This window comes from Nicotiana tomentosiformis, chromosome 3 (assembly GCF_000390325.3).
Source record: "Nicotiana tomentosiformis chromosome 3, ASM39032v3, whole genome shotgun sequence".
In the NCBI taxonomy this organism is placed as follows: Eukaryota; Viridiplantae; Streptophyta; class Magnoliopsida; order Solanales; family Solanaceae; genus Nicotiana; species Nicotiana tomentosiformis.
In genome coordinates, this window is record NC_090814.1 from 91,819,511 (window position 1) to 91,847,280 (window position 27,770).

A 27,770-nucleotide genomic window follows, 5' to 3' on the forward strand; every position below is an offset into this window, starting at 1 on the left:
ACTTCTGTCAAAGCCATAAGAAATTTCCTTGGTCACGCCGGCTTCTACAGGCAGTTTATAAAAGAATTCTCCAAAATTGCTAACCCTTTGTGTAAATTGCTTGAAAAAGATCACCCCTTTGTGTTTTCTGATGACTGCAGGGTAGCATTTGAGGAGCTGAAGAAGAGACTGGTGACTGCACCAATCATAGTGGCACCCGACTGGGGACAACCTTTTGAGCTGATGTGTGATGCAAGTGACTATACTGTGAGAGCAGTTCTTGGGCAGAGAAAAGATAAAGTCATACATCTGATCTACTATGCAAGTAGAACCTTGAGTGGTGCCCAACTGAATTACATAGTGATAGAGAAAAAGATACTAGTAGTAGTGTTTGCGTTTAACAAATTTAGGTCATACCTAATAGGCTTAAAGGTAATTGTTTATACTGACCATGCTACTCTCAGGTACCTAATTTAGAAGAAGGAGTCAAAGTCGCGCCTAATTCGATGGGTGCTATATCTACAAGAGTTCGACTTGGAAATTCGTGACCGAAAGGGAACAAAAAACCAAGTTGCTGATCATTTGTCCAAGCTTGAAGGAGCGGAAAAGAAGGTTGAGGTGGGAGAGATCATGGAGACTTTCCCAGATGAATAACTTTTAGCCACGAGCCTTGAGGTAACACCATGATATGCAGATATTGCAAATTACCTGGCAAGCGGTATTGTTCCCTATGACTTGTCCTCTATACAAAAGAAAAAGTTCTTTCGTGATTGTCGCATGTATTTCTGGGATGAACCATATTTGTTTAAGATTTGTCTTGATAACATGATCCGGAGATGCATTCCCGAGATAGACCAATCTTCTATTTTGCAGGCATGTCATGCTTCCCCGTATGAAGGTCATTTTGGAGGAGTAAGGACAACTGCTAAAGTGTTGGAGTCGAGTTTTATTGACCGACGTTGTTTAAAGATGCACACTTCTGGGTGAAAAGTTATGATGAGTGCCAACGGACGGGGAATATCTCTCGTCAACATGAGATGCCCATGAACCCAATTCAAGAGATGGAAGTATTCGATGTATAGGAAATTGATTTTATGGGACCCTTTGTCAGCTCATATAATAACAAGTACATACTTGTAGTGGTGGACTATGTCTCGAAATGGGTAGAAGCCATGGCACTTCCAACAAATGATGAGAAGGCAGTTATTGGTTTCCTGAGAAAAAATATCTTCATCCGATTTGGTACTCCAAGAGTGATCATCAGTGATGGGGGCACCCACTTCTGTAATCGAGCCTTTGCAAAGTTGTTGGAGAAATATGGCGTTCGCCATAAGGTTTTCACTCCGTACCACCCACAAACAAGTGGGCAAGTGGAGGTGTCGAATAGAGAAATCAAGAGTATTTTGACTAAAACTGTAAATGCTACTCGGACTGATTGTGCGAGAAAATTGGATGATGCGCTATGGGAATACCGCACTGCATTCAAAATTCTGATTGGTATGTCACCGTACAAATTGGTGTTTGGAAAGGCATGTCACTTACCGGTGGAGTTAGAGCATAGAGCCTTCTAGGTGTTACGACAATTAAATTTGGACTTGGAGGCTGCTAGAACGAGTAGAGTCACAGAGCTGCATGAACTTGACGAGTTCCTTTACCATGCTTTTGAGAGTACAAGGTTATATAAGGAAAGAATGAATCTGGTGCATGCCAAAAACATTCTTGAGCGAATTTTTAAACCTAGAAATGTGGTATTATTATACAATTCGAGATTGAAGTTGTTTCCGGGCAAGTTGAAGTCAAGATGGTCAGGACCATTCTGTGTATGAGAGATGCATCCCACCGGAGCCGTAGAAATTGCATCAGAAGATGGTTCTCGCAAGTTTAGAGTCAATGGGCAAAGGTTGAAACATTACTTGGGCATGGATGAGGAAAAAGTGGTATCGGTGACTCATTTGCAAGAGCCAAAAAATATTGAGTGAACCTTAAATTCGATTGTCTGCGTCGTATCGTGACATGAAATCGGGCGCTTGTTGGGAGGCAACCCATCTTTACTGCTTTCTTTTATTTTTATTTTATCTTATAATTGTCGTAGTGTTTGTTTTTGTTTTGTAGGATTATACGCATGGGAGGCAAAGCCATTGGAAGAGTGCAAAAGCAAGTTAGATGGTGAGAACTAAGTGTGGGGTGCCATACTAAGGACCATGCCTGGGAGAAGTCTGAGTACCCCGTGATCCGTGATTGCTTCGGCCTTGGCCTTTCAGGGAGTTTATTGTCCACCCTCGTTATTGTTTTGTTGTATTTGTGCATTGGGGACTCTGCACTCTTTTAAATATGGGGTGAGAGAATTCTCTAGATAATTAGTAGTAGGATATAGAAAAATGTTAACTTCTTATTTTTGTTTTCGTAGTTGTGTAGTATTTTAGTAGCCATGAAAAATCAGGAAAAAAAAAAGTTAAAAAATTGGACATTTTCCGACGATGGATCTCCTAGACAGTATTTTTGAGGGATTTAACTCTAAAGAAAAAGGACAAAAAGATTTTCTTTGTAGGTAGTGTAGTAATTCCTCCTTGGTTTTTCTTTGTGTCGCAGTTCTTTTACAATGGTTTTGTTTGAACCAGGTGTAGTTAGTTTTTTTTAGGAGTTGGAGCCGTTGTGAGATGAATTTAATTGAAGCAATATCTCTTGAGAATAGTGAGTACTTTGGTTATGACGCTTAGGCTCAGTTTTGACTCTTGTTTAAGTACCTTAAATTATATAATCTTAAATTTGCTTAACTGCTTTGACTAGAGTGTCTTGGTGAATCCAATCCTAAGTGAGTTGTGTGCCATGTGTGTGTGAGGTTTGTGTATAATTCTATGCATTGCAGTTGATGTATAGAACTTGCCCCGTGTGTTTGCAAAGTGAAATAGTAGTCTTGTTCAGTCTGAGAAGTGATATAGGCATTTCTTTATTGAGTCAGATATATATAGTTTACCCGCCTAAATGTTATGTAACGTAGTTAACCCCGTTGAGCCTGTAATCCTGTTTCTTTGGCAACCACATTACAAGCATTACCCTGTTGTTTGAATTAACCATCTATTTGAACCTTGTCGCCTCTTATGAGCACTTGAATTGTTATGAATTATGTAAAAGCTAAAGTGTGGGGTGGTTGGATTGGCTTTTGAGTGAAACTAATGAAATAAGGAGAAAAGTGAACTGTTTCGAAAAAAAATAAGAGCCACTTGAAGTGAAAAAGAAAAGAAAAAAAATGTATTGCTATGAAAAATATTCCTTGATAGTGGTGACTCTTGATGTAATTGTGCTTAAAGAAGTATGGAGTAATATACATCGATGTGAAGGTGGAGTATGGTTTGACATAAGTATGGGTTTGAATGTTAAAGTATATGTATTAAAGTGCTTAGGGAGGTGTAGTCACTCTTATATCCAAATGTATCATACCCAACCCGCAGCCTACATTACAACCAATTAAAGTCCTACTTGATCCTAGACTGAATGAGCTCAATTAGTAGAGTAATACACTACGGGCAAGCCTATGGTGCATCCTTTGTGGCATATGAATGTTATTTCTGAGAGTGAGTGAATTCTTCCTATCTTGAGTTCCTATGTTCTTAAATTTTATTGTGTGTAGAACCAATCTCTTTTGTTGTGTGAGGGTACTTGATTCATGAAGGAAATATAATGTCATTGACCTCTATGTTAGAGTAAGTGAGTGAGTTGTGAATAATGCATGGTACTTGTTAGCCAAATTTTGAGGTAAAGATGTTACACTCTTGTGCTTAGTCTATTTTAAAGATTCTTGGTGTGATGAGTTAAGAGAATTGTTTAAAAATGTCGTGTCTACATAAAGTGTAGTTTGATTGCTCGAGGACGAGCAACGTTTAAGTGTGGGGTAGTGATGTTTGGCTATAATGATATATTTTTAGTGCATTACTTACCATATATTTAGGAGCTTTAATGCTAAACTACATTATATTTGTGCTTAATTGAGTTATTTTATGTGTAGGTACATTGAAAATGAAATTATGAGCAAAGTGAATATTTTGGAAGTATATTATATGTATTTACATGAATGCATGCATTTGTCGGACACAAGGATCAAAGAATGAAGGCAGCACTCAAAATCAACAAGCTTCGAGAGATAGTTAGGCAAAGCAAGTCAAAAATGTAAATGAAGTAGTAGTCGGGCAAAGCGAGCTTTGTGGCTCGCTATAGAGCAGGCGAGGCGAGCTTTGTAGCTCGCGTTAGAGCAGGCGACGCGAGGCTTACCGCGAGAGGATGCGCGTGACAGATCTTGCGAGGCACAATGTATAGCGAGGTGGAGCGCGCTGTAGAGCTCGCGGCGCGAGGCATGTAGTGAGGGTGGTCCGAATTTTTAAGGCCCATTTTGTCTCCTATTTGGTTTTGGACTTGGTTATTTCGTCTAGGTCTTTTTCCTGCACATATAAATAGTCATTAAACACTATTTTTAGAGGAGTTTTGGCGACCATAGGCAAAAATATCACGTGGAACAACTTTTGGGGGAAAGAATCATCGAGTTCTACATTCCTTCATCTTTTCTTTGTAATTTATTTAAGCAAAATACTTGAAAAATTGCTACTATGAATATGAGTAGCTAAACTTCTAATCTAGGGTTTTGATGGAACCTATTGGAGGATGATTTTCCTATTACGTTTAATATAAAATTGCCTTAGCTTTTTCTCTATTTGTTCAACTACGTTTACACTGTGGTTGATTGAAAAGCTCTCAATCAAATGTGTCTATTTAGTGTGTATTGCTTGGAAGAGAATACATATTTAGGTAGTTGCTGAATAACATCACTCCTAACGTATGTGAGGGATCAATACAGAGGTTTTAAATGTGGGATTAGGAATAACGAAACCTTGGTGTGATCCTAGTGAGCAGTAAACTAGTGCCAACTAGCGTAGTTCGGAAGAATATGTCTAGTAAATTGTGGTAGTTACTCGGAAGAGAATTACGACTCTCAAAGTACTCACGATCGGTAGAGAATACTTAGGCAAATGTATAGGAAACGTAGCGGAGAGGATTCCGACAATAGGGGAAATCATAACCTTAGACTGTTCCAAATATTATCTACAACTCGTCCTTCGTTAGTTATCAATTACTGCATTTTCATTACTTGGTTTTTAGTTAGTAATCATCCAATTCAATATTTAATATTTCTTAAGGTTGATTACTTGAATTCGTGCGAGTCTAGTGGCTATAATTAGTCGGTTAATTCCCTGTGGGAATGGACTCCGGACTTGTTAACTAGATTATATTTGCAACGACTGCTAGACCTCTTAGGAGGCATAGTTGGGCGTGATCAAATTTTGAGGAATATAGAAGACCGTGCTAAACATCCAATTCGTTATTTAATATTTCTGAAGATTGATTACTTGAATTCGTGCGAGTCTAGTGGATATAATTAGTAGGTTAATTCTCTGTGGGATTCGACTCCAAACTTGTTAATCGGATTATATTTGCAACGACCGCTAGACCTCTTAGGAGGCATAGTTGGGCATGATCAATGGTCATATTTAGCATGCAACAAGTGTACTAGAAAGGTTGATAAAGTTGGAAATAAATACTTTCGTAAGAAATGCAATGAAGACAGGTAATTACTATGTTATATATATATATATATATATTTAAAATTATATATAAAAAATGCATAAGGTTAATCAAAATTGAGTTGCTGCTATAGGCTTCAAGTTCGTGTTACGGATGGAAAATTGCATAAGGTTAATCAATATTTCCGTTTGTTAAGCAAAAATATTCTCAGCTCTAAAATCGTTACTATTTTGGTTATAATCAAAATTTCTTTATTTGTTTTCCCTTTCCTGTTCAGTTATGTGAATTGCAACAGATTATTAGCTGGATTTTTCATCATTGTATTGGAAATGAGTAAGTAATTGCAATGTGTTCTGGTTTTCTTATTTTCTGCATTTTTTTAATTCTGTTATGTCAATGAGTCGATCTGAAAGAGTGAGATTCTTATTTTCTGAGATAGTATGAAGAAATTTCATGTTTACTCATAGAGTATTGACAAAGATCTCATGTTTTACTTTTTTAACAATGATATGTGTTTGTATAGTCAACGATTTCTTTTGTTTTGCAGAAGAATTAGATGCAAATGACAGTAAGGGAAAAAATTACAATCATCAATGATGGTATGTTGATGGCCTCAATCTATGCAACTCTTTGCTTTCCTTCTATGATTACAATGCAAGAGCAACTTGGGGTGGATAAGTTGGTTTATAATCAAGAAGTTCAACTTGCAATTGCTGAAGCCAAAAAGTAGCTCCCGGAGATGCATCATAGCTTTATTTTTCAAGCTAGGGAGCAGTCTGCTGAATTTGTGGCAGATGCTATGTTGTTGGAATCTGAGATTCAGACTGTTGCTCCAAAGCAACTGCTGGACTACTTCAAATTTGGCAGTAGTACTGGAGATGTTGTGTGATTGGATATCTACCTTGTGTGTGTACTAATGATATCATATCCTCATTATAATATAGTTAGATGTTTTCTGTCTCTTCTTTTTCTAAAAGATAATTGAAATACTAATTTCAATTCGCGTCGTCTTTTATTAAAACTTTATGAATTATGAAAGGATTTGTTATTGGCTGGTCATGATGATCCTTCAGCTGTAAATGGGAATATAGATTCACTTGAATTTCATGCCATGACTGATAATGAGGTTGAAAGGAGACTAAAGGTAAAACTTTGTAATGGTTGAGTGCTTTTACTCCGTTTAAGAATTTGTATTCACACTTTTCATAAGGATTTGCTTATTTGGTTCCCTATTTTTAATTTTCACTTCTACAATTTATGTGCTGAATGTTATGCGTATTATTACTTAGCTTATGGCTGCTGCCATTCCCTATGGTCTGCACAAGAAAGCTTCTTAGTCCTTTTCTCACTACCTGTTTTACAAGGGATGAGTCTAATAAGGGATAAGTCTATTTCCTCACTACCTGTAAAAAAGTCTATTTCCATATGACTTGAATGTATTAATATGTTTCATTTCTATCTATCGTATTTTTCAAATAATATTTTCTTTTCAAATGTTATATTTTATATTTTTCACGCAACACGACGGTACAGATACTACTATTTGATAAAAATCAAACGTACTCACTTTTGATAATTTTAGGTTGTTACTCATCGTTTCATAATGTATCGTATCGTATTGTATTATATTGTATTGCATTGTATTGTGGATACAACGTTTGGATAGATTGTATCGTTTTATTATTTAGTTTGACTGTATGGTAATGTACTGTAACTGATAAATTTACTAAAATATCCTTAATTACAGTAAAGTTTAGATTTTATCAACAATAACTCATCAAGTAGTTTGAGATAACTGCTTTCGACTAATTTATCACTATCTATGTCTTTATATATATATATATATATATATATATGAAGTTAATAAAAAAACAAGTTTTGTTTTTATAAGAAAAGAACGTAGTCTAGATCAGCCAAAAACGTTGAGTAGTCAAGACTATAAAATCGTATAGGGTATTTACTTATAGATATATCTTTTTTAGGATTACAATCGAAGAAACCTAATCAAAGAAAAAAGTTAACAATTATTGTATCTTGAAAACAAGACCAAAAACCTAATCAAAGAAAAAAGTTAACAATTATTAGGAATAAAAAAAGTAGAACAATGGAAGAACCGGCAGAACTAACCAAAATCTTACGGGAGAATGAACGAAGACAGTAGGTTTGGGTTGGACTTGGAGTTAAAATAATAAAATAAGGAAAAGGGTAAAATAGGATTAATAAGTAATAAATAAGGGTATAGTTGTAAAGAAAAATACGTAACGATCCGACCACACCGAATCGGTCATTACGTAAAATGGCTCTTTTCGTTGTTACATAACAATGAATTTAACAATACAATACAACGAATTTTAAGTAACAATCAAAACAAACATTATAATTATAATAACGATACGATACGATACAACGGTTAACAACATCCAAACAAGGGCTTAAGGATCAAACATATTTTAAGGGTTTATTTATGCGATTATTTTAGACCCACCCCCAAACAAAAGAGTTCATTTTTGCCATTTTCCCTTCAGAAATTAAGCTGAACTTTAAATATTGTGAAAATAATAACAATAAGAAACAAATTGATCACTTTGTGAAAAACAGAGAGGTATAAGTGGAATAGTTTTCAAATATCAGGGGTCCAACTGACAATAAATTAAACTACAAAGTAGCAACAAATAATACTACTAGGATATCGTTTCTCTTTTCGTTATCCCCTTGTTCAGAGGGAGGAGGAGCTGAATCAAAGAGCGTAAAACAATGGCAGCATCAACCCTGACTTTCAGTGGCTTTTCAACCCTACAAACTTTCCCCGTAAATCCTCATCTTAATTTTACTCTGTTTTGTATTCGACCCACTCTTCGCCGGTTTATGGTTTGAGTCGCCGTAATTTTACAAAGGCTCCGCTTTTTATTTGTGCGTAGGGAGTATGATAATTTATCTTAAATGCAGAAAATTGCAGCAGTTGAAAATACAAAACGTGTGAACTTTTCCATTCGGTCGCAGGTGACAATTCTTCGTTTTATCTTCCAGTTGTAACTTTTTCTACACAGGTGTTTTTTATTATATTTTTTAACTTGATATAGAGCGCGTCGAATTCGAAAAACGAAAGTCGTGGAGGAAGGCGAATATGGAGGCGAAGAAAATTGGTAAGCCGAAGAATCCTAATTCATGCTCTTTCTTTCCAGCTTATTTCATTATGTTTCTTTTTATTTAAAAAATGTATCTTTGTGTATGCACTATTAGAGTTAGCGTAATTTACTTATACAATGTTGTGCTTGCAGGGGCGACTCAATAAATATGGACGCCTAAAGCAAAATTTAATGAGACCCTTTTTTATATAAAAGAAAAAAATCATATATAATTTAATTTAAATTCTGTATTTCTAGTTTTTCATATGCAAAGTTATTAATAACTTTATCTAATCCATTTAATTTTTCTTGAGATATACACGTTGTGGGACTCCTTTTTTTAGTTATGAATTAATAATCGAATCCTTTCTCAATTTACGGTCTAGAGAGTGATTTCCAAAAAGATATTTTTTCTCAATTTATGAAACAATTTAATCCTACTTTTTTACTATGAAAATTTGTACTTTCTCATTTAAAGCACTAAATATTCTTCTAAAAATAAACTAATATATAACCTATTAGAAAAATTTGGGGCCTCAAAAATTATGAGGCCCAAAGCAGCTGCTTTAGCAGCCTTACCCTTGGGCTGGCACTGTGTGCTTGTATAGGATATAGTTGAAAGGATTTAAGTTATATGCATCGTCAATTTTATACTCAGTTTGACCTGTTGTAGCAGGTTACTTACATCAATTCATGCTTACTATAGAGTCATAGACATAAACAATTTGTTTATAGTTGGCTTTGTGGTAGAGATGTTAGACTTTGCTTGATCTATTCTTATATGCTGAAGAATAATCTTCTTCATTTTTGCCTTTTCTTTAAAAGTTTGGACTTGTATTTTCTTTTTTGTTTTTTTGTTTTGGGTGCCTTGATTTGCACGAGTAGTTTCTTGGCCAATTAGTTGGTGAATTCTTAAATGTGTTACTTGAGCTTGATTGTATCGTCTGTAGAAGAGTGATAATATCTGCGTTTGATCTGAGTTGGATCCGTTCGCCCAATATATTTTGCTTATCAAGCTAAGCATCTTTCGTTTTTGCTTGGGCTTTATGTAGTCATTAACCATAAACCACTGTAGTCAAAGTAATAAATACTGAAATCTATTAGGTCTTCCACATCAGGGTTACATGTTTTGCGTTAATACATCACTTCTCTCCTGATGCTGACACAATACTTGACCCTCTAGAAGTTGAAGGCAGGAGAAATGATGATCTAACTATATTGCATTTACATGCTAATCTTGTTTTGGACCCTGCAAGTAGATAATACTAAATTAATAAGTTTGAAGAGTATGCTGTTATCCTGACTGAGTTGTATCATACCGAGAATGCTGTTATCCTGACTGAGTTGTATCATACCGAGTATGTCCAATTGATTTAGGCTGAGCACTATATCCCGAGTATATGTGGCTCGAGATGTCAAGGTTAAGGCATCTGATTTGACAGTGGTCTTTTTATGTATGCGGCTAAGTCCTGGCTGGGTTCTTTTTAGAGTAGATCATGTCCATACTCAGATATTCTTATTTTGTGGTTGCTGCCGAGGCAAAATGTTTTACCATCTGTAAATCATTTTTGAGCAGTAATCTGATTTATTAGAAGCCATTCATTGGTGAATGGTTCTGTCTCACGTTTTAACCTGCTATTAGGTTTTCATATGAGGCCCCTTTGTAAAGAGTGAAAGCTAGGTTATTCTAAATAGTATAAGTTTATTGTTATTTCTGGATGTGTGCATGTCATCCTTGCTTAGGGGGCCATGCTAATCTTCTCCTTATCTTTCCAGTTTTATTTGTTATTTCTTGCTTATTCATGGAACCAGATTGCATACTTACAGAGAGTGGTATGCTGCTTATTCTGTTGGAGAAAATGATTCTACAGTGGTTGACTTGTCAATTGTAAAATTAGGTACTTCTATAGATTTAGGATTAAAAACTTTTAGCCTTTCTTTATTTCTCTCCCAGATATGATGTTGGAAGGGCAGCAAAACCTGAGCAAAGGAGAAAAGAAACTAGTCTTTATCCCTAATGTTTGTTTTCAATCATGCTTTAACTCATTATCCATATATTCATGGCCTACTTGTTGGGCTTGATAATATAACTTATACTAATTTTTGTTTCAGACGAAAAAGGATGAAACATTAGACGCCAAAATGGAAAGGATTCCTTTCCTTGAGGAGCAGGTGAGGAAGATAAGGGATGGGGGTAAGCTGTTGACAATGGACATTCATAGACTATTACTGAATGAGGACAACCGGTTTGATTTTGTCAATGAGATTGCTGCAGAGGCCAAACAGTATGTTGAGAACAACCGAGATGAATATGGTGCAAAGAAGGCTATCCTTCATGTGCTTAGTAATCGTATGAATGATGCTGGAGTTTATCGCGCAGAGGCATACATGGAATCTGACCCCTTCAAGCCAGGCCCTGGATATATGAAAGACGAACTACTGTAGATCATTAGTTAACTATACTTTCTGTATTCATATAGCGCATCTCTAGTTGGTAACCACTATATACATTTTCATCTGGGGTATAATGTCAAATGAGGAAAGGTGAAAAACAATCCTAACACTTAAAAAAAATCTTTTTTAAATGGTAGAACACGATCTGCTTCTGTATTTAATTAGTGTTTAATTGTTCGTCGCAAAAGGTAGTACAGAAATCCACCAAGGCTTATTTTACATCCATTTCATTCTATTCAGACCCATTTTCATTCCCATACTAGCTAATTTCCCTTTTTAAGACATTGCTGGTTCATCATTGTGTAAAGCGTAATATACATGAATAAAAGTGCTTCTTTTTTAGTTGCTTAAACTTATAAAATGATGTGGTGGCACAATTACGCAATTCATGGGACCATTAGTTGATGTATAGACCTTCTAATTACGATGTCAATGCTGGTCTCTGGTCTTCTTTTTTGTTGCACAAAGGTTGAAGAAATAAAAAATTTGTCCTAGTAAACATCCTTAACCATTAAAGTCGGCGGGCTTTATCTTTAAGAAAGTTTTGAGCCCAAAAACTTCTGGCCCAGAATCAAATAAAGCACCCCAAGCGGCAATCAACTAGTGGCCAATAATTCGTTAAAATCGGTTATTGGATTCTACCTTCAAGTCTTCTTATCCTTGGTTAACCTTAACCAAGCAAATATCTGCCCATTTGTGCTGACTGGGGAAGATCTTACACTAACTTCAGTCTGGTCTGAACCAAGACTCCCCATATCATCATTCATCAATGGCCTTATCTAGTCCCTACTTGCAAAAAGTTCTTTTAAACAGGCTTTGCTGCAACTATGGCTACAAAAAGAATATCATAATAAAGGCTGGAGGAGGAGGTAGAGGTGGAGAGGGTAGAGGAAGATGTTGCTCTGCTATTGCAATCAACGCACCAGCTCCTTTGACAAGTGTTTCTGGCATTAGATGGGGTTCAACACTAATCCAAGGGCCACGTGAAGAGATGGAAGATGATGCTGTGATAGTTCAATCTGATGATCTTGATGGCTTCACTTATGCTGCTGTTTTTGATGGCCATGCTGGCTTCTCCTCTGTCAAGTTCCTTAGGTATGTCAAAAATCAAAATTGAGGCATATGTACTAGGGACCTTATGCACTTAAATGAAGATGCGGAGCCAGAATTTAAAGTTTATGGGCCCAGTATTCTAGTCCTTTTTAAGTTATTGGATTCTAAATTAATTATTTGTATATATTCAATGAATTTCTTAAGACAAATACAGAGTTTGGACCAAGGATACTTGGTTCGTCAGTACCCATAACATACACGTTGGCTCCCCCGTCAATTGTGTGACCATCTCATCTAAAAGTTTTAAGTTTTAGGCCCATTGAGATAAGATGATCACACAATTCAACATGGTATCAGAGCAGACAAAGATGTGTGTTAACAAGTGTCTCTTATCTAACATGAGGTAGTTACACAATTCAACATAAGTTGTAGTTTCCTTTTGATTTAGGGTGTCTTTTACTTGGTAAGGAGATTTATGTAGTTCCTATGTCCTTTACTTCTTAAATAAAGATTTATTTTGGAAGTTCTGTATAGTTGGATGACACATGTGCCAATAATAGGGAGGAGCTGTATAAAGAATGTATTACAGCATTACAAGGCGGGCTGCTATTGAAAAAAAGGGACCTAAACGCAATCCAGAAGGCACTACAAGAAGCTTTTGAAAATGCGGATAGAAAACTCTTGAACTGGTAAGCTACTTCAGCATGTAAATATAAGAGATAGAATCCATGTGGTTTCATGTTCTATATGATTGAATGGAGGTTTAGATGCTGTTTCATTTTGGATAAAGGCTTGAGAGTAGCGGGAAAGAAGATGAATCTGGTTCAACAGCTACTGTTCTATTTGTTGGGAATGACACATTGATCATTGCACATGTTGGAGATTCATCTGTGGTACATGAATATTCATTCCTTCTGACAATGAAATGCTTATTGCTGACATGTTCTTTTAGAGCAACATGTCTTTTTACTAGCGAATGTTTATGCAGGTGTTGTCACGATCTGGAAAAATGGAGGTATTAACAAATGCACACAGGCCCTATGGAAGCAACAAGGTTTCTCTCCAAGAAATCAGAAGAATCAATGAAGCAGGTGGATGGGTGTGTGTTTCCTACACTTGACGCCCCCCCCCCCCCCCCCAAAAGCCTCCCCAATAATAGTTCATTGTTTTATTCATCTGCTTCTATTCAATATCGTTTCTTGAACTACTAGACCAAATCTCAATACCAACGAATGCAACAAGTAAATGGCTAGCCAAGAAAATATATAAGAAAGATCAAATTAGGAGTCCACTACTGCTTTCAGGATAAACATTAGTCAGCGTGTGTATTGACATTGGATGTATATTATGTCTGCAGATTGTCAATGGAAGAATTTGTGGAGATATTTCAGTATCCCGTGCTTTTGGCGATATGAGATTTAAGACAAAGAAGAATGAGTATGTTCTTTCTGATTTTCTGTTAAGTTGATACCGAGCACTTGTAAAAAGAGTATATGCTCTATTCATTTGCATTTCTTGGTTGCTCCTGGAAAAAATAAAATAATGCACTCATTTGGGGCTTTACTGACTAGGATGCTGGAGAAAGGGATTGAAGAAGGCAGATGGAGTGAAAAGTTTGTTTCGCGGTAATTTCCAGATTTTGATTGACCTGCAAATCCTGCTGATTGATAAGCTGCTGCACTAGTACATGCATCACCGAGAAGTGCAGGCTGTCTAGTCTCGATGTTGTATAACCAAAACTAAGAAATTTGAAGAGGTTTGCAAGAATTTAGTGATTTTAAAGCGATTAGTTTAACAAACTGGATTCAACCTTGCTTATTTTATAAAATTTGATGGACAACGAATGCATAATTATTAGTGACCAAAACTTTGTCACTAATGTCTTCATAAACAGAAATGAGTGGTTGTCCTCACACTATTAGGTGACTGAGACAGTTTTATGCATTAGCTACAAAAACTAGGATCATGAAAAGCATAGATGGTTAACACTACACTCCTTGACAGCAGTGCTTTGAAATTAAAATAAAATTAGCCTAGCTCATTCGATTGGTTGATCCTATATGTCAGATTTGTTGATTATGAGATTATAATTGTGAATTTTCTATAGCATATTTGCCTAGTTTGTCTTAGGGAACTCAATTAAGTAGACATCAGAGTACGTTATTGTGATTGCTTGAAAGTAAAAGCTATATTTTACTTTGCTAGGATTCAGTTCAAGGGAGACTTGGTTACAGCATCTCCAGATGTTTTACAGGTGGCTCTTGGATCAGATACTGAATTTGTACTATTAGCATCTGATGGATTATGGGACTACATGAAAAGGTATAAGATACGACAGCCATAACCACATCTTTCTTTGTTTGTCTGAATCTAGCACAGACCAATCTCATTAGATATTTCTTACTTTTCAGTGCTGAAGTAGTAGATTTTGTTAGGAACCAGCTTCGAGAGCATGGAGATGTTCAGGTAAGAAATATCCTCTGGCTAAAATTAGCTTGGTGCAATGTTGCCAACATCTAACCTGCCTCTTCTTTTCCTAACAGGTAGCTTGTGAAGCTCTTGCACGGACGGCCATGGTAAGAAAATTTTGACTTGGTATGTGATCTCCAAAGGGACACACAAGTATGAAGTTCCTTAGCACTTTTGATTTTGCATTTCAGGACCGACGGACACAAGATAATGTTAGCATTGTCATAGCTGATTTGGGGTATGCACTCGACCTTCGCAACCAATATAGTTTTACTGCTAATTTTATTTTTCAAGTTCCAAACTTGAGAAGACTTAAGGTGTCGGCAAGTGACTTGTGAGTGAAATTGTTTCTGAAATTTGCTAATGGAGAAAGTCACATAGTTTCTTTTTGGCTAGATGGTTCTTTGTGCCTATCATCTATCTGCCCTTGAGAAAAGGTCACCACTCACCACCTGTGATGGTCAAACTTATTTAGCTGTAAATTTTCTTTTTAATCATCATTATCAACTAGTAAAAGTCAATATAAGTCACAAGAGAAATACAAAAAAGTTTCTGATGAAGACATCAAGTGATGTGATTACAAAACCATTAAGAAAAGGTCATAAGCAATAGACTCATGTTGAAGATAACACAAAATGCATAACAAACCTGTAGTGCTGAGCTTCTTTTTCATTTTTGCGTTAGGCAGAATTGAACCTTTGACTTCTCCAGCCTTTTAGTAGTTAGTGGTCTACACCCACAAGATTTTTGCTATTATACTTTCTCTAATTAATAAGTGCTATCACAGTGTTTTACATTTTACTTTGTTTCTTTATTTATTTTGACATGTGAACAGGAGAACGGACTGGCGAAATTTACCTGTGCAGAAACAAAATATTGTGTTTGAACTAGGACAAGCTTTAATCACAATCAGTTTTGTGTCACTTGGGATATGGCTGACTACCGTGATTTCCCCTTAGAAATTTGATTTTTGTTAGTTGTATATATTTATATATGAAAGTAACAGCAGCTTCAGCTATACCTTGTACATTTGCTACTCGAGGTAATTAAACTATGGAGCATTGTAGAAATTCTCTGAATATGGAAGAATCCAATTTAACTGTGTAGATACTGGTGCAGTGAATAGTAAATCCAATCTGTAAGAAATCAGTACAATCTTAAGTCTCAACCACCAGAAAATCAATAGGTTTGGATTGGTATAGTGCTCAGACTCGAGTGGCAAAACTTCACTATGTACGCAGGCGAATCCATACTTTAGAGTTTGTTACGATTTAGTATTTCTTTGATCAATTACCTGGATTTACTGGTTATTATTGCGAAAACTTATCGGGATGACAACGAATTTTGAAAACTAAAACTTAAGTATGAGATTTATTCTATTTAATAGATAAAAACATTTTAACCATGTTGAATTCCCACATCAGTATATGAGATTTATTCTGTTTAGATAAAAGCATTTTAACCATGTTGAATTCCCACATCAGTTGAGAAGGGTACTATTGGTTGTTTTATATGGTCCTAGCTTATGTCTTGAGCTAGTTTTTGGAGTTGAGTTAAGCTCAAGATTTATTTTCTCGATAGTATCAGAGCCTAACTCATCCCAAAAACCTAGTAGATTCCAATGACATGTATATGAAACGTCCATACCATGGATAAAATCTCGAAATCAGTAATTTAAAAGGAGTAGAATTCCAAACTCATAAGATTCAAATCTTGATTACTTACTTTGTGCGTGTTTTACAATATAGTTGTCTCATTGATCTTAGAAAGAACCTTAATACAACAACAACAACCCAATATAGTTGTCTCATTGATCTTAGAAAGAACCTTAATACAACAACAACAACTCAGTATAATCCCACTAGTGGGGTCTGGGGAAGGTAGTGTGTATGCAGACCTTACCCCTACCCTGGGGTAGAGAGGCTATTTCCGGTAGACCCTCGGCCCCCTCCCTCCAAGAACTCCCCACCTTGCTCTTGGGGTGACTCGAACTCACAACCTCTTGGTTGGAAGTGGAGGGTGCTCACCATTAGAGCAGCCCACTCTTGTGGCAAAGAACATTAATGTTGTCAATTTATTAACAAGTTAAGCAATATATGGTCATAAGGTAAGTTCTGTAATAAATGATCTTCAAAAATGTAAAACAAGTACACAATTCTGATCACTTCTTTATTTCTCTAGAATGCAACCCTTAACTTTTTTCGAAATTCAAACAACATAGTAACATATAATATCTAGCTTACATAACAGAGAGGCATTAGCCAAAACTCAGCAACATCTCAAGGAACTATTGCAATTCTTATTATGCCCACAGGGCAAAGATATTACTACTATATATATATATTATGAATAGATAAATAACTCATTGGAAGCTCTGCTATATCAGTTCTCCTAAGAACTGATATTTTGATCAAAATCTCCATAAGCTAGAGCAGCAATTTACCATCTGCAGGTAACTGGAACAGTTTTGTTCAAGGGTGATTGCCACCTCTCTTTCGACCGGGTTCGTGCCTCGGATTAGGTCCTGCATAGTCATAATCTAACACAGCATCCAGCATCATCAACTTTCTTGGTATTTCTCTGACACCATTCTACAGAAAATTTGCAAAGATGGCCTAATTAGCAAAGAGTAATGGCTTTTTCGAGCTGTAAAAATGGTTGTTCCTGAAAAATTCTATATATATCTACATGCCTGCATATGCACTTTACTACAATATATAGGTTAAAGAGGATATGAATCTAAGCAATGGTCTACTTTCTTGTTATATTGACATACACTACTATGACAAAAGAAAAACATATAAAGGAAAAACATAACTTGTGAGAAATAAAAGTTTTTCAATTTAGTATGACCGAAGTAATTTTTTGTTTTTCTGAAAAGTATATCCCGGGTGTTTGGTTGGTGCGTAAAAAATAATACTTCTACTTTAAGGATTAATAATAATATTAGCAAATTGAAGAGTGTACGTGTTGATGAAAGTTTTGAGTATTTTATATGAACTTAAAAGTTAAGATAGTTGTAGGGAAATGATTTTCGCTAAAAATACATATTTTTCTCGTATCCAAGCACAAAGAAGAATCCTCATAAAAGAATTTGTTTGAAAAAATGACTTATGTCGTATAAAACACAACTAGATGGAATTGCTTAAGCCAAAACAAAGTTGCCTCTAATAATTACTACCTTTTGAAATTTGTAAATGCGGTTTACGCCATTGCCCAAGCCTTCAACAGTGCCTAAATAACGAAGGAAAACAAGAATCAAATTTATATACATTATTTCCTTTCTTAGTGGAAACTATATATGTTAGTGGAAAATTGATTGTCATTTTTTAAAGCAAAGCAGCTTACCTGTTGACACAAAGATGAGATATAAAAAGACAAGTAGAAGAAAAGCTTTGATTGGTCTCATATCTGTGTGTTTATTCAATTTCTACTATCAGTTGAGTAGCTAAAGTAGAATTTAAAGAAGTTGAGTGTTGAGCTCTGATTGCTAGATGAGAAGGGGGATTGGAGGGGGAGAAGTGAACCCCTTTTATTGTGACTTGAAGAGACTGTGGTAATGGTGCATATTCCACCCATTTGCTATACAATGATGATGAGTTGCAACACCCATACGCCACAAACAACAAGTCAAAGTTGCACTAATATGAAACCTAATATACTACATATCTAAGATGTTACATCAACATAGAAACAATAGTAATGCAAGCCATGTGACCTATTACCATCAAAGGATGTAGTGTAGTAGATGAGACTACTTTCCCTTAATTAGAGGTTTTGGGTTCGAGCATTCGTGGTAGGGAGCGATTTCTCCCGAATGGGGCCCTACTCGGCTCGAATTCAGATATAGTCGGGCTCCAATGTGGGTACCGAACATCGGGTGGGAAACAAAAAAAAATGGATAAAAGTTATGAAATATCATGATTCAAATTCTAGTAAAGACAAAAAGTTATGTCATTTTTTTTATCTGTATAAGTCTTGGTAGGTAGAATTATCTGATGTATATGCTAATGAAAAATAATATGTAGCCATTAGAATAGTCCAGATATGCCTAAATCTTGGTAGGTGAAGTTATCACATGTTTGTGCTAGCTACTAGGATGCATATACTCACAGCTTGTTTGGATGGTTGTTGGTTGTTACCTTTTGTATTGTATTATATTGTATCGCTGCCACGTGACTAAGAGGTTACGTGTTCGAGCCGTGAAAATAACCTCTTGCGGAAATGCAGGGTAAGGTTACGTACAATAGACCCTTGTGGTCTGGCTCTTCTCCGGACCTCGCGCATAACGGGAGCTTAGTGCACCGGGCTGCCCTTTATCCTTAAATCCATTGCTACGTAACGGCGAAATGTTTCACTTTACCGATTTAGTGTGGTTGCATCGTTACCTTATTTTTTTCTATCATCTTGCCTTTTTTTATTATTGAATAATTATATTTTATTATTTACCCTACCATTTTAAATATTAATATTACTTTGTATCTTACTTTTTCTTTATAATATTACAAGTTTATTCTTCATATTGTTGGTGCATGATATCATAAAACGACGCAAACAAACAATCTATCCAAACATTGTATACATCAAAACGATACAATACAATATAATATAATACTATACGATACCTTATGAAATGATATATAACAACCATCCAAACAAGTTGTAAGTGAAATAGTTGACATTTGCATAATTTTTGATAGGGACGCAATGGCGGAGCCACCTTCAGTTGAAAATTATACTGTGTTGTTAGGTGATAATTTTATTTTTATGCATATATAATCTGCTTAACTTCTACGTGTGTTTACTTTTTTATATTTTGATATTCCTTAGTGAAATTTTAAGCTCTGCCACTAATCAGGGGCGAAGCTACAGTGTAGCAAGGGTCGTCGGAAAATGTCAGAAAATTAACATTGTGTATATAGGTAAAATTTTGGATTTACATGCATGTAATACATATTGAACACCCTTGCAATAATGAAGATTCATAGCTCAGTGGCAAAGGGTGGTCAAAAGGGCCTCATGGGTGCGGGTTCGAGCTTCACTCTCCACAATTTTTATTTTTCTTGTACAAGTTTGAACACCCTTAAAATATTTTCTAGTTTTGCCACTGCCACTAATTATCTGATGCTTGTATTGGTTGAAGGTAGCAAATATCTAGTAAAATAAAGAAGTGCGCACAAACTAACCTAAACACTACAAATAAAAAGAAAAATAGAAAAATATAGAAGCAACAGTAGATATATTGCATGTGGACACATTTGGCCTTTGCATTGCATGGCTCAAGTTTTGCCATTTTGAGCTAGTTTTTCTGCTTCTTTTTTTTTTTTTTTTTGTGCGTTTAAATCAGCTTTTTGAGAAGTCAATCTGCTTTTCTCCTTCCTTTTCTATAATGCGTCTGTGCCCAATAGCTTATGCTGTGTATCAGTCCATCTCACATATTGCTTTTCCATCTTTTCCCAATGTCCCTTATAGTACAAAAATGACCATCAAACCGTCCAAAGTGCTGTTTGGATGTTACTTCTTGCACTATTCATCATTGAAGGAGAGCCATATAGGGAGCTTCAACATTTGTTTTCAGTGAAAGGATGAAAGGACTGATGACTTATCTCACAGATTTATACAGAGATACGAGTTGTGTGGCAAAATCAGAAATTTATGAAAAAAATTCAAAAAACAAAAGAATGCTAAATTCAAACCTACTATGCAAAGTTAGTGTTGAACCACTATACTTCTATTGTATTAAAGGGATTCAATAATCTATATATAAACAAAAAAATTATTTTTATTTTATTTATACAGTATAATTTTCTAACGAAGTTACACGTAGCTCAGTCTTGCATCACAAGGAAAAGTCAATCTTCTTTTTACAACATCATCAATCCTCTTTGATTTTTCCTATCCTCAATGGCCAAAAAGGTACTTTCCTCTAAGACCACTTTTCCCAAAATTGACTTCTCCGTAGTACTAAATACTATCATCTAATTGTGATAGTGCCTCAATTCTAATCCTCATATTTCGGCTTTCGTCACTTTGGGGAAATCAATTAAGGGGAAGACAAGAAATGGACATTGGCCTACAAATGAAATAAATGTAAACCCCCTTTTTATTTCTTAGTCTGTTTAAGAGGGTTGAAATTTGGTAAAAGCCATAAAGTGGAGTGGAGAGCACTGCCCAAAAGGTAGACAAGACAAAGAAACACAGAACAAAAGAGGGAGTATTAAAACTAATTTTTCACTTAAGTGTTAATCATTCATTAAGAAAAACGTTAAAATAATTAGATGTTGCCGGGGAATTAACAAATGTTGGTAATGATGTTGTAACTTTAATTGGGACAAGGAGTATAATTATTAGAGAAAAAGCCTGTTTACCACCATGGTTCTAGGTTGCCGGGGAACCCAAAACAACTGGCATTTGCATCAGACAGTACTAATTAATGCTATATCGCCAGTTAACCTCAACATAGTAATCACATTAATCAATCATAGTAATCTTTATAACAGACAGTAAAAGCATACAACGTAGGAAACTGGTCGTTCCTGTTCTATACTTTGAAGACAGTGCTAGTAGCGGACACGTTGCTTCAAAGTGGTGTCAGCTTCGCCAGCTTTTCTATTAATAATTATTTATATTTTTAATATATTTTTAAAAATTAGATAAATCTAGTATTGCTTGAAAAATAATGCAAAATATATATATATAAAATTTTGCGAACGTCACTGGTTATGTCTGTACCACTTCCTCGTGTTTGTAGTATCATGTCATTGTTATTATTTTTTCTTTTTATTTTCTGGCTCTAACGTTACTGGTATTATCTTTCTGATTTCTGTTGTTGTTATTGATCTACTGTCTCTTTTCATCTTCTTGAGTCGAGAGTCTATAGGAAACAACTTCTTTACTCCGGAATACAACCCTCCCTAGATCCTACTTGTGAATTTTACTAGGTTGTTGTCATTGTTTTGCGAATGTCACTGCAAGAGTGTCCGAGCTGCTTTAGAGAATTCAAGCAGGTGGAGGTGGAGGGGGCTTTTACTGGAGCTGATTTAAGAGTCATTGGATCAGTGTACTGTACGCACTATAGATTTTGGAGCAGTTAAAGCACTAAGCTACTGCTGAACATGGCATTTGCTGTTCCTTTGGCATGCTTACAAGTTATTTTTCATTCCTTTTTTGTCTCTCCTTACAGTTTCTAGTTTCCCATTTACTTTATTCTGCGATCGGCTAACTAATAAGTAGTTTCTACGTGGAACAGCTGAAAAAGATGAAATGAAAAGGAGAGTTTAAAATCGCCCCACCCCAAACTTTTCTTTTTTCCTTTTTGTCTTGCATTTCTTCGCTTCTTTAGAGTCGCAGCGTCATAGCTATTGGTACAATCATGTTTTCAACAAAAAATTGTCACTCGCAGAAGCACAATCCATGCACAAATTAAGCAAAATTATTCCAGTTTGATCAAAAATTAAAAGTTAATGTACATAGCATTTTAGTCGTGGGTCAAATTCCGAAGGCATACAGCCATACATAATTTATTCCGTGCACACCTTAACTATTGTTTCTTGTTTAACTGAAAAAGACTAAGCAAGATGGAGATCTTAAACACCCCTTAATAAGTGATTTTTTAAAAAATACCAATAAGGTATTAACCTTTTTCTTCAAAACTTACCTTTGTCGAATAAATGATCTAAACACATTTCTACAAGATCTTTCAACATTTTCTTAACATTTTATCACGAGTAGATAAGAAATATTTAACCAAATGACCCTCTTAATTACTACTATTATTAACTTAACATATCTCACGTGCACCATATTTAACACTCAGACAACAAGAAAGAGGTACGGTCTAATAAGACTACTACAAAAGAAGTATTTCATTTACCACAAGGGAGACGTTTTACGCTTCCACTTAAGATCTCTCACTGGCTATTGTATATTCTCACATTTTCCTCCAAAAAACCTTCCTTTTGTAAAGGTAAATGTATGGCAATTGGTACAATTTTCCTACGTTCGCATTATATTTTCAGACTTTGATATGATAACTAAAGTTCAAAAAGTACAAATAATTTTACTACTATTTCCCATTTTCTTTATTCCACCTAAGTTTGTGACATTTCCACACCATGCCCTCCAAAAAAAAAAGGACAAACACGCTAATACTACGATCAAGAGCATGATCCTTTTAAGAGGGGGGGGGGAAACTGTATTGTAACAGCATGAGAAGTGAAGCTTTACATGCTTTCATGGATGCACGATCCACTAGACTCTGCAAAAATACCTACCGGCAAAAACAACCCAGAAAAAGTAAAAACATGGAGATGCAAACTCAATACCCTAAATAAAAAAGTGGGTTACCCCACCACCAGTATATGCAAATGAAATCAATGAGATGGTATGCAATTTGACAGTAAAGAAAATGCAGCAGCTGCTTTGACCAATAAAACGACTGACAGACCCAAAGAAAAAAATAGATGGGACAATATCAAAGAAGCTTTGGCTTAAAAGTATCGAGACTACCAAAACTTTGACCTTATACATGCTGACCCTTAAAGCCCTTGGAGAAGATGGCAGCACCGGGACAATTTGGGGCATTTCTCCTTGCCAGATAGACTCATGGATGGAAAGACCAACAAACCAGCAGCCTGACATGTTCATTCAGTAAATGACAGCAGGCCCCTTTCAACCCCAATGCACAGCACCAGCAAAATCACATGCAATTCTGAATGGAAGACCTTCAACTCTTGAGTAGTAACCTCCCCCCACCCCCTCCATGGCAAAACAAAAAACTCGACCCCATGGTGCTGGCGCATGAGTTAATGACAACATGATGGTAAATTTCCTCCGTTGTCAGAAAATGGCAATGACAAGACTCGTGAATGCAATCTCGGACCCAACTGGACAAAACCATATGATGCATGCAGGGACTGACTTACTAAGAAAAAAAGTATGTACCAAAGTGGCCACAGCCTCAAACTGAAATGGCACGACTGATGGCCAACTTCGCCCACTCAGCAGATTCCTTAATCAAATGGTCATCTGATGACAAGCATTCATTCAAAAAGTCTTTGCTTGATAATGATTGTTGAATCAATGAACCAGCATTACTGCCCAGAGTATCTGCTAGATCTCCTAGAACTCCAATAGCTGTTTTCATCACCACATCATCCCTAAAATTCGGAAGAAAAATTGGATAGATCCAGGAAATTAGAACAGAGATGACATTGTTAAATATAGAAAATGAGCAATGCAAAAGGAATAATGTAATACTTACATGTCTTTCTCCATGTAAATGCTATCCAGGAATTGCAGAATATGAGGCGCATATGGAATCAGAAGCTGCGTTTTAGGGGAATTCTTGAAGCCCTGAAATATCCCTGAATAAGCCTCCAAGATTCCATTTCTCAGAAGATTTGTGTATTCTATCATCTCATCATCTGCACCAGATGTGTGGGCGGACAGCTCTGCAGCACTCTGCAGCATTGGCATGGCATACATCAAGTACTTCTCAAAATTCTCTCCTATTGCCAAAGCTATGTCACCAAGGCATGAAAATATTGGAGGCTTTACAGATCGATGCAGCTGGTTACTTGACAGATCCTTGAGAAGCTGAGTCATTATACCATCACAGTATGGTAGGATCTTATCTTCCAAAGCTCTACATACATCACCCACAACACCAACAGTAACAGCACACACTTGGTACTCCTCGAAATTCTGAAGACCCATTTCCAGGTACTTGTAAAATTCAGTCATGTACTTCGCAAAGTCGGGACCAGTTGCATAGGCTAGGGCTCCAATGGCAAGCATGGCTTCCTCATGCACAGTAGCACTTCTACATGCAAAAACCCTGAGAAAAAGGCTCATGATCTGATCTGCATACTGCATGAAAACAAACTTTGTTGCCTCTGAAGCCCCTAATTTCTGAATAATGACCTGTAAGCATCCACAAAGAAGACCTTGCAATTCACTCTGCTTCTCTCTCTCATCAGATGAAAGCTTCGGACCCTCAAGAGTCTGGTGCAGCTCTGTCATAATGATAGGAGCAAGCTGCAAAACCATTGGAGCTGTTTCATCCGTTGAACACCTAACAACTTCATTCAACGTCTCATATGCAGCAGTCCTAAGACGTGACTCACCAGCATCTTCTCTGTGGGTAACTGTAAGAAGCGATTGCACAATTTCCTGGAAATAAGGTGTCAAGGGAGATGATGCACCCACATCCTCGTAGCCTTGAGCAAGGAAATAGAGAGCACCACAGGCTTTCTCAGCAACATTTGGAGCATCCTTCATGCTCTGAAGTAGAACTGTGATGATCAGCTGACAGTTCGCTGGAGTAATAATGGGTGTCTCCACTGTAGAACCATGAAGAAACTCAAATATCCTTCCCAGGGTCCATGCAGTCGTATCCTTCACATGGCTATTAGGATCCTTTGTCAATGCAGTAAGCATGAAATTCAAAGCAACGTTAACAAGAGGTGTTAACTTGTCAGGAGAAGGACCTTCCAAAATGGAACCAAAGGCATATGTTGCAGCCTCTCTTTGCCTCCAATCAGGCTTTGCAATGTTCTCTTGGATGAATGGCATAACAAGTGAAACAATATCATCCCCCACGGTCCGGGCCACCAGACCAAGGCAAGTGCCTCCAGCCATTGCAAGATTCCAAGCACCTTCGTCCTGATCCTGATCTTCTTCTTGCTTCAGAAGTGTCTCCAATAGCATAGGCACAAGAGCAGGGAGAGCCTGCTTGATGAAATAATAGCAAGGAACATCAGAATCTGCAGTGAAATCGCCCCCATAATCTTCTAAAATATCAATCTCCTCATCACAGATTGAGCTCCAGAATTCAATAGCTTGAAGAGCAACAGGCTCTACATCCTCTTTAACAGCCTTTGCTGTAATGTTAAAGATATCTTGGATGTATGGAGCCAATTTCTCATAGTATGTTGATGAAATTGAGACTAAACATTCAAAAGCAGCCTGCCGAATTTTGACTTCTGGAGACAGAGTAGCCTCGCAAACAACTCTCATTATAAAGTCACGCTCCATATCATTGTTGAAGTTTGCGTGAGCAAAACCAAGAGCATTATATAATGCTTGGGTAGCAGCAAGCCTCACATCATTGTTCCCTTCTTCAGCATTCATACCCTGAACTACAGCTGTAAGGATTTTATTTACTTGATCCTGGTCCACAACATCGGGAGAAACTTCTTCACATAAATAACCCAGCGTCTCTAGAGTAGCTTGCTTGACATGAGCAGGGACTTGGTGAATATTTGACAGGAGTGACCCAATCAACTCAGGCCACTGCTTTTGAGGTAGCTCAATGCCTGCAACCTTAGCAATGACTTGTGATGCGGTTGAACGAGCGTCAGACGCAAGAGAAGAGAGCGTCTGTAATAAACATGTCTTTATCTGGGCCTTCACAGCCATATCAAGTGATAGCCATCTTTGCACGAGTTCAAATTTCCTATGTTGTTCCTTGGCATCTAAAGCATTTTTAAGTATTAAACCAGCTAACTTACGACTGTCAACTGGCTTCTCTTCACTAGCAAGCTCTCCAGATAGAGACAACAAGAAACCAGGAAGATTTTGCTCCTGAAACTGTTTTAATGTTTCCTCGGCATGTTTCCGCACTGTTGAATCAACTGACTGTGCATTAAGGAGGACCTGGGTGACTTCCATTGCCATATAATATCTGCAAAGACATGACATGCTCCAGGTTAGATTCCTAGAATCATCCAAATGAATGCACCTGAAGTAATGCTACTCAAAAAAAAATATTAGACAGAATAAAGCAGATAAATTTCAACAAGAGCAAGAAAAATGGAAAAACCAGTAACTATCCATTGGGAAACCATATTGCTAGTTTAAAAAGTATTTCTTAAACGGAAAGGTGCGCAACTTAGATGCAACTAACAGTTCAATGGAGCCGATTCTTACCAATGCTAAATTCATTTTCTCTCATCAAAACGGCCACTAAACAGCATATATAAACATAAATCCCATTTGAACAACCAGGAGAATCCATTTAAGGATAAATGAATGGCAAAGTTTAACCAAATCGAATCTAGAATCAGTAACAACTATGTATAGAAAAGATAAACAGATCAAATTTCCACATTGCATAATGTACCTGCCAATAGTTTTTTTTATATATAAGAATATACCAGCCAAAACATAGCAAATGGTTAATGCTGATGGCACAACATAATTACCAACCCAGCAAGAAAAACTTGATGGCTTGCCTACTGCTAATGCAAAAGGCAAAGTTTTTGCTTTGGTTTGTTAAGAGTGACATTAAGCACAACCAAGTTCTTCGACTATCAAGTGGAACCAATGAAAACTCATCACGCATTCACCAAAAAGAAGTATAAATAGCATTTCCCGTATTACATCAATACAATTATTATCTTATCACTAAAAAAGAGCTTTAAGACTCAATGAATCAGCATAAGTAAATCCTCAATGCAAATAAGCCAAAGTCTAAATTTGCTCACACAATCAATCTAACTAGATTTAAGACCAAACCATTGGTAAACAAGCAGATCAAAAAAGTATTAAATTGAACCAGAAACGAATAGATCACAGTTCAAATATTAAACAATTCATTGAAGCACGATATTAAAAAATGAAGCATCTTTGAAACTTAATAGATCAAGCATCAAATTCAGTTGAATAGAACCCTAATCCAAATTCAAATTACATAATATTCGAAAAATTAAAAAATTTAAACGAATTACCTGAAACTTGTGAAGATCGAACAAAGCAAAAGCGGCGCCCCCTGAAACCCTAACAGAGAGGAAAAAGAAAAGCAGAAAGAAAAAGAGTGAAGAGAGAGAAAGAGAGAAAGGGGGCAGAAGAGAGAGAACGCGGATGTAAAAGCTGGAATTCAATTATGCAAAATCTAATACTCCTTCAATCTGTTCAATTATTTTTTTCTGCTTATATTTAATTGGGTTGTAATCGGCTACTGCCGCGACCAGCCTAGCTCATATCAAACTTCTTTTCTGTGGGCTCCACAAATGTAGTAATCGTACGGCGCACAGGATTGAGCAATAATTATAATGTATTTTAATCAGCTGGAAAAAGAAAAGCTTACTCCTGGTAATTTTTGATTGGTCCGCCTAA

General features: G+C 36.4%; 3 protein-coding genes and 1 pseudogene across 4 annotated transcripts; 2 read left to right on the top strand and 2 right to left on the bottom strand.

Annotated features, from left to right (window-relative positions):
- Positions 1 to 8,202: 8,202 nt before the first annotated feature.
- On the top strand, positions 8,203 to 11,290 carry LOC104117056 (protein PLASTID TRANSCRIPTIONALLY ACTIVE 7). 2 transcript variants are annotated; one of them, XM_009628037.4, is made up of 4 exons: positions 8,203 to 8,358; positions 8,497 to 8,550; positions 8,631 to 8,693; positions 10,788 to 11,290. In XM_009628037.4, the coding sequence occupies exons 1-4, from the start codon at positions 8,305 to 8,307 to the stop codon at positions 11,118 to 11,120; spliced, it is 504 nt and encodes a 167-aa protein (XP_009626332.1). In that variant the 5' UTR covers positions 8,203 to 8,304; the 3' UTR covers positions 11,121 to 11,290. The 2 variants fall into 2 exon arrangements, with proteins under 2 accessions (XP_009626332.1, XP_009626338.1); XM_009628043.4 differs by having other exon boundaries at positions 8,238 to 8,358; positions 8,469 to 8,550.
- LOC117281692 (U6 spliceosomal RNA) lies at positions 10,372 to 10,484 on the bottom strand (annotated as a pseudogene).
- Positions 11,291 to 11,764: 474 nt separating the features above from the next.
- On the top strand, positions 11,765 to 15,757 carry LOC104117047 (protein phosphatase 2C 57). The gene is made up of 11 exons (XM_009628030.4): positions 11,765 to 12,224; positions 12,743 to 12,871; positions 12,973 to 13,075; positions 13,171 to 13,281; positions 13,540 to 13,619; positions 13,754 to 13,807; positions 14,388 to 14,504; positions 14,594 to 14,648; positions 14,726 to 14,758; positions 14,843 to 14,889; positions 15,487 to 15,757. Exons 1-11 carry the CDS (start codon positions 11,899 to 11,901, stop codon positions 15,608 to 15,610), a joined length of 1,179 nt encoding a protein of 392 aa, XP_009626325.1. The 5' UTR covers positions 11,765 to 11,898; the 3' UTR covers positions 15,611 to 15,757.
- Positions 15,758 to 22,586: 6,829 nt separating this feature from the next.
- On the bottom strand, positions 22,587 to 27,563 carry LOC104117030 (importin subunit beta-1). Its single transcript, XM_009628012.4, has 3 exons — positions 27,383 to 27,563; positions 23,914 to 26,337; positions 22,587 to 23,809 (listed from the first exon to the last, which is right to left on the bottom strand). The coding sequence occupies exons 2-3, from the start codon at positions 26,328 to 26,330 to the stop codon at positions 23,611 to 23,613; spliced, it is 2,616 nt and encodes an 871-aa protein (XP_009626307.1). The 5' UTR covers positions 26,331 to 26,337; positions 27,383 to 27,563; the 3' UTR covers positions 22,587 to 23,610.
- Positions 27,564 to 27,770: the final 207 nt, after the last annotated feature.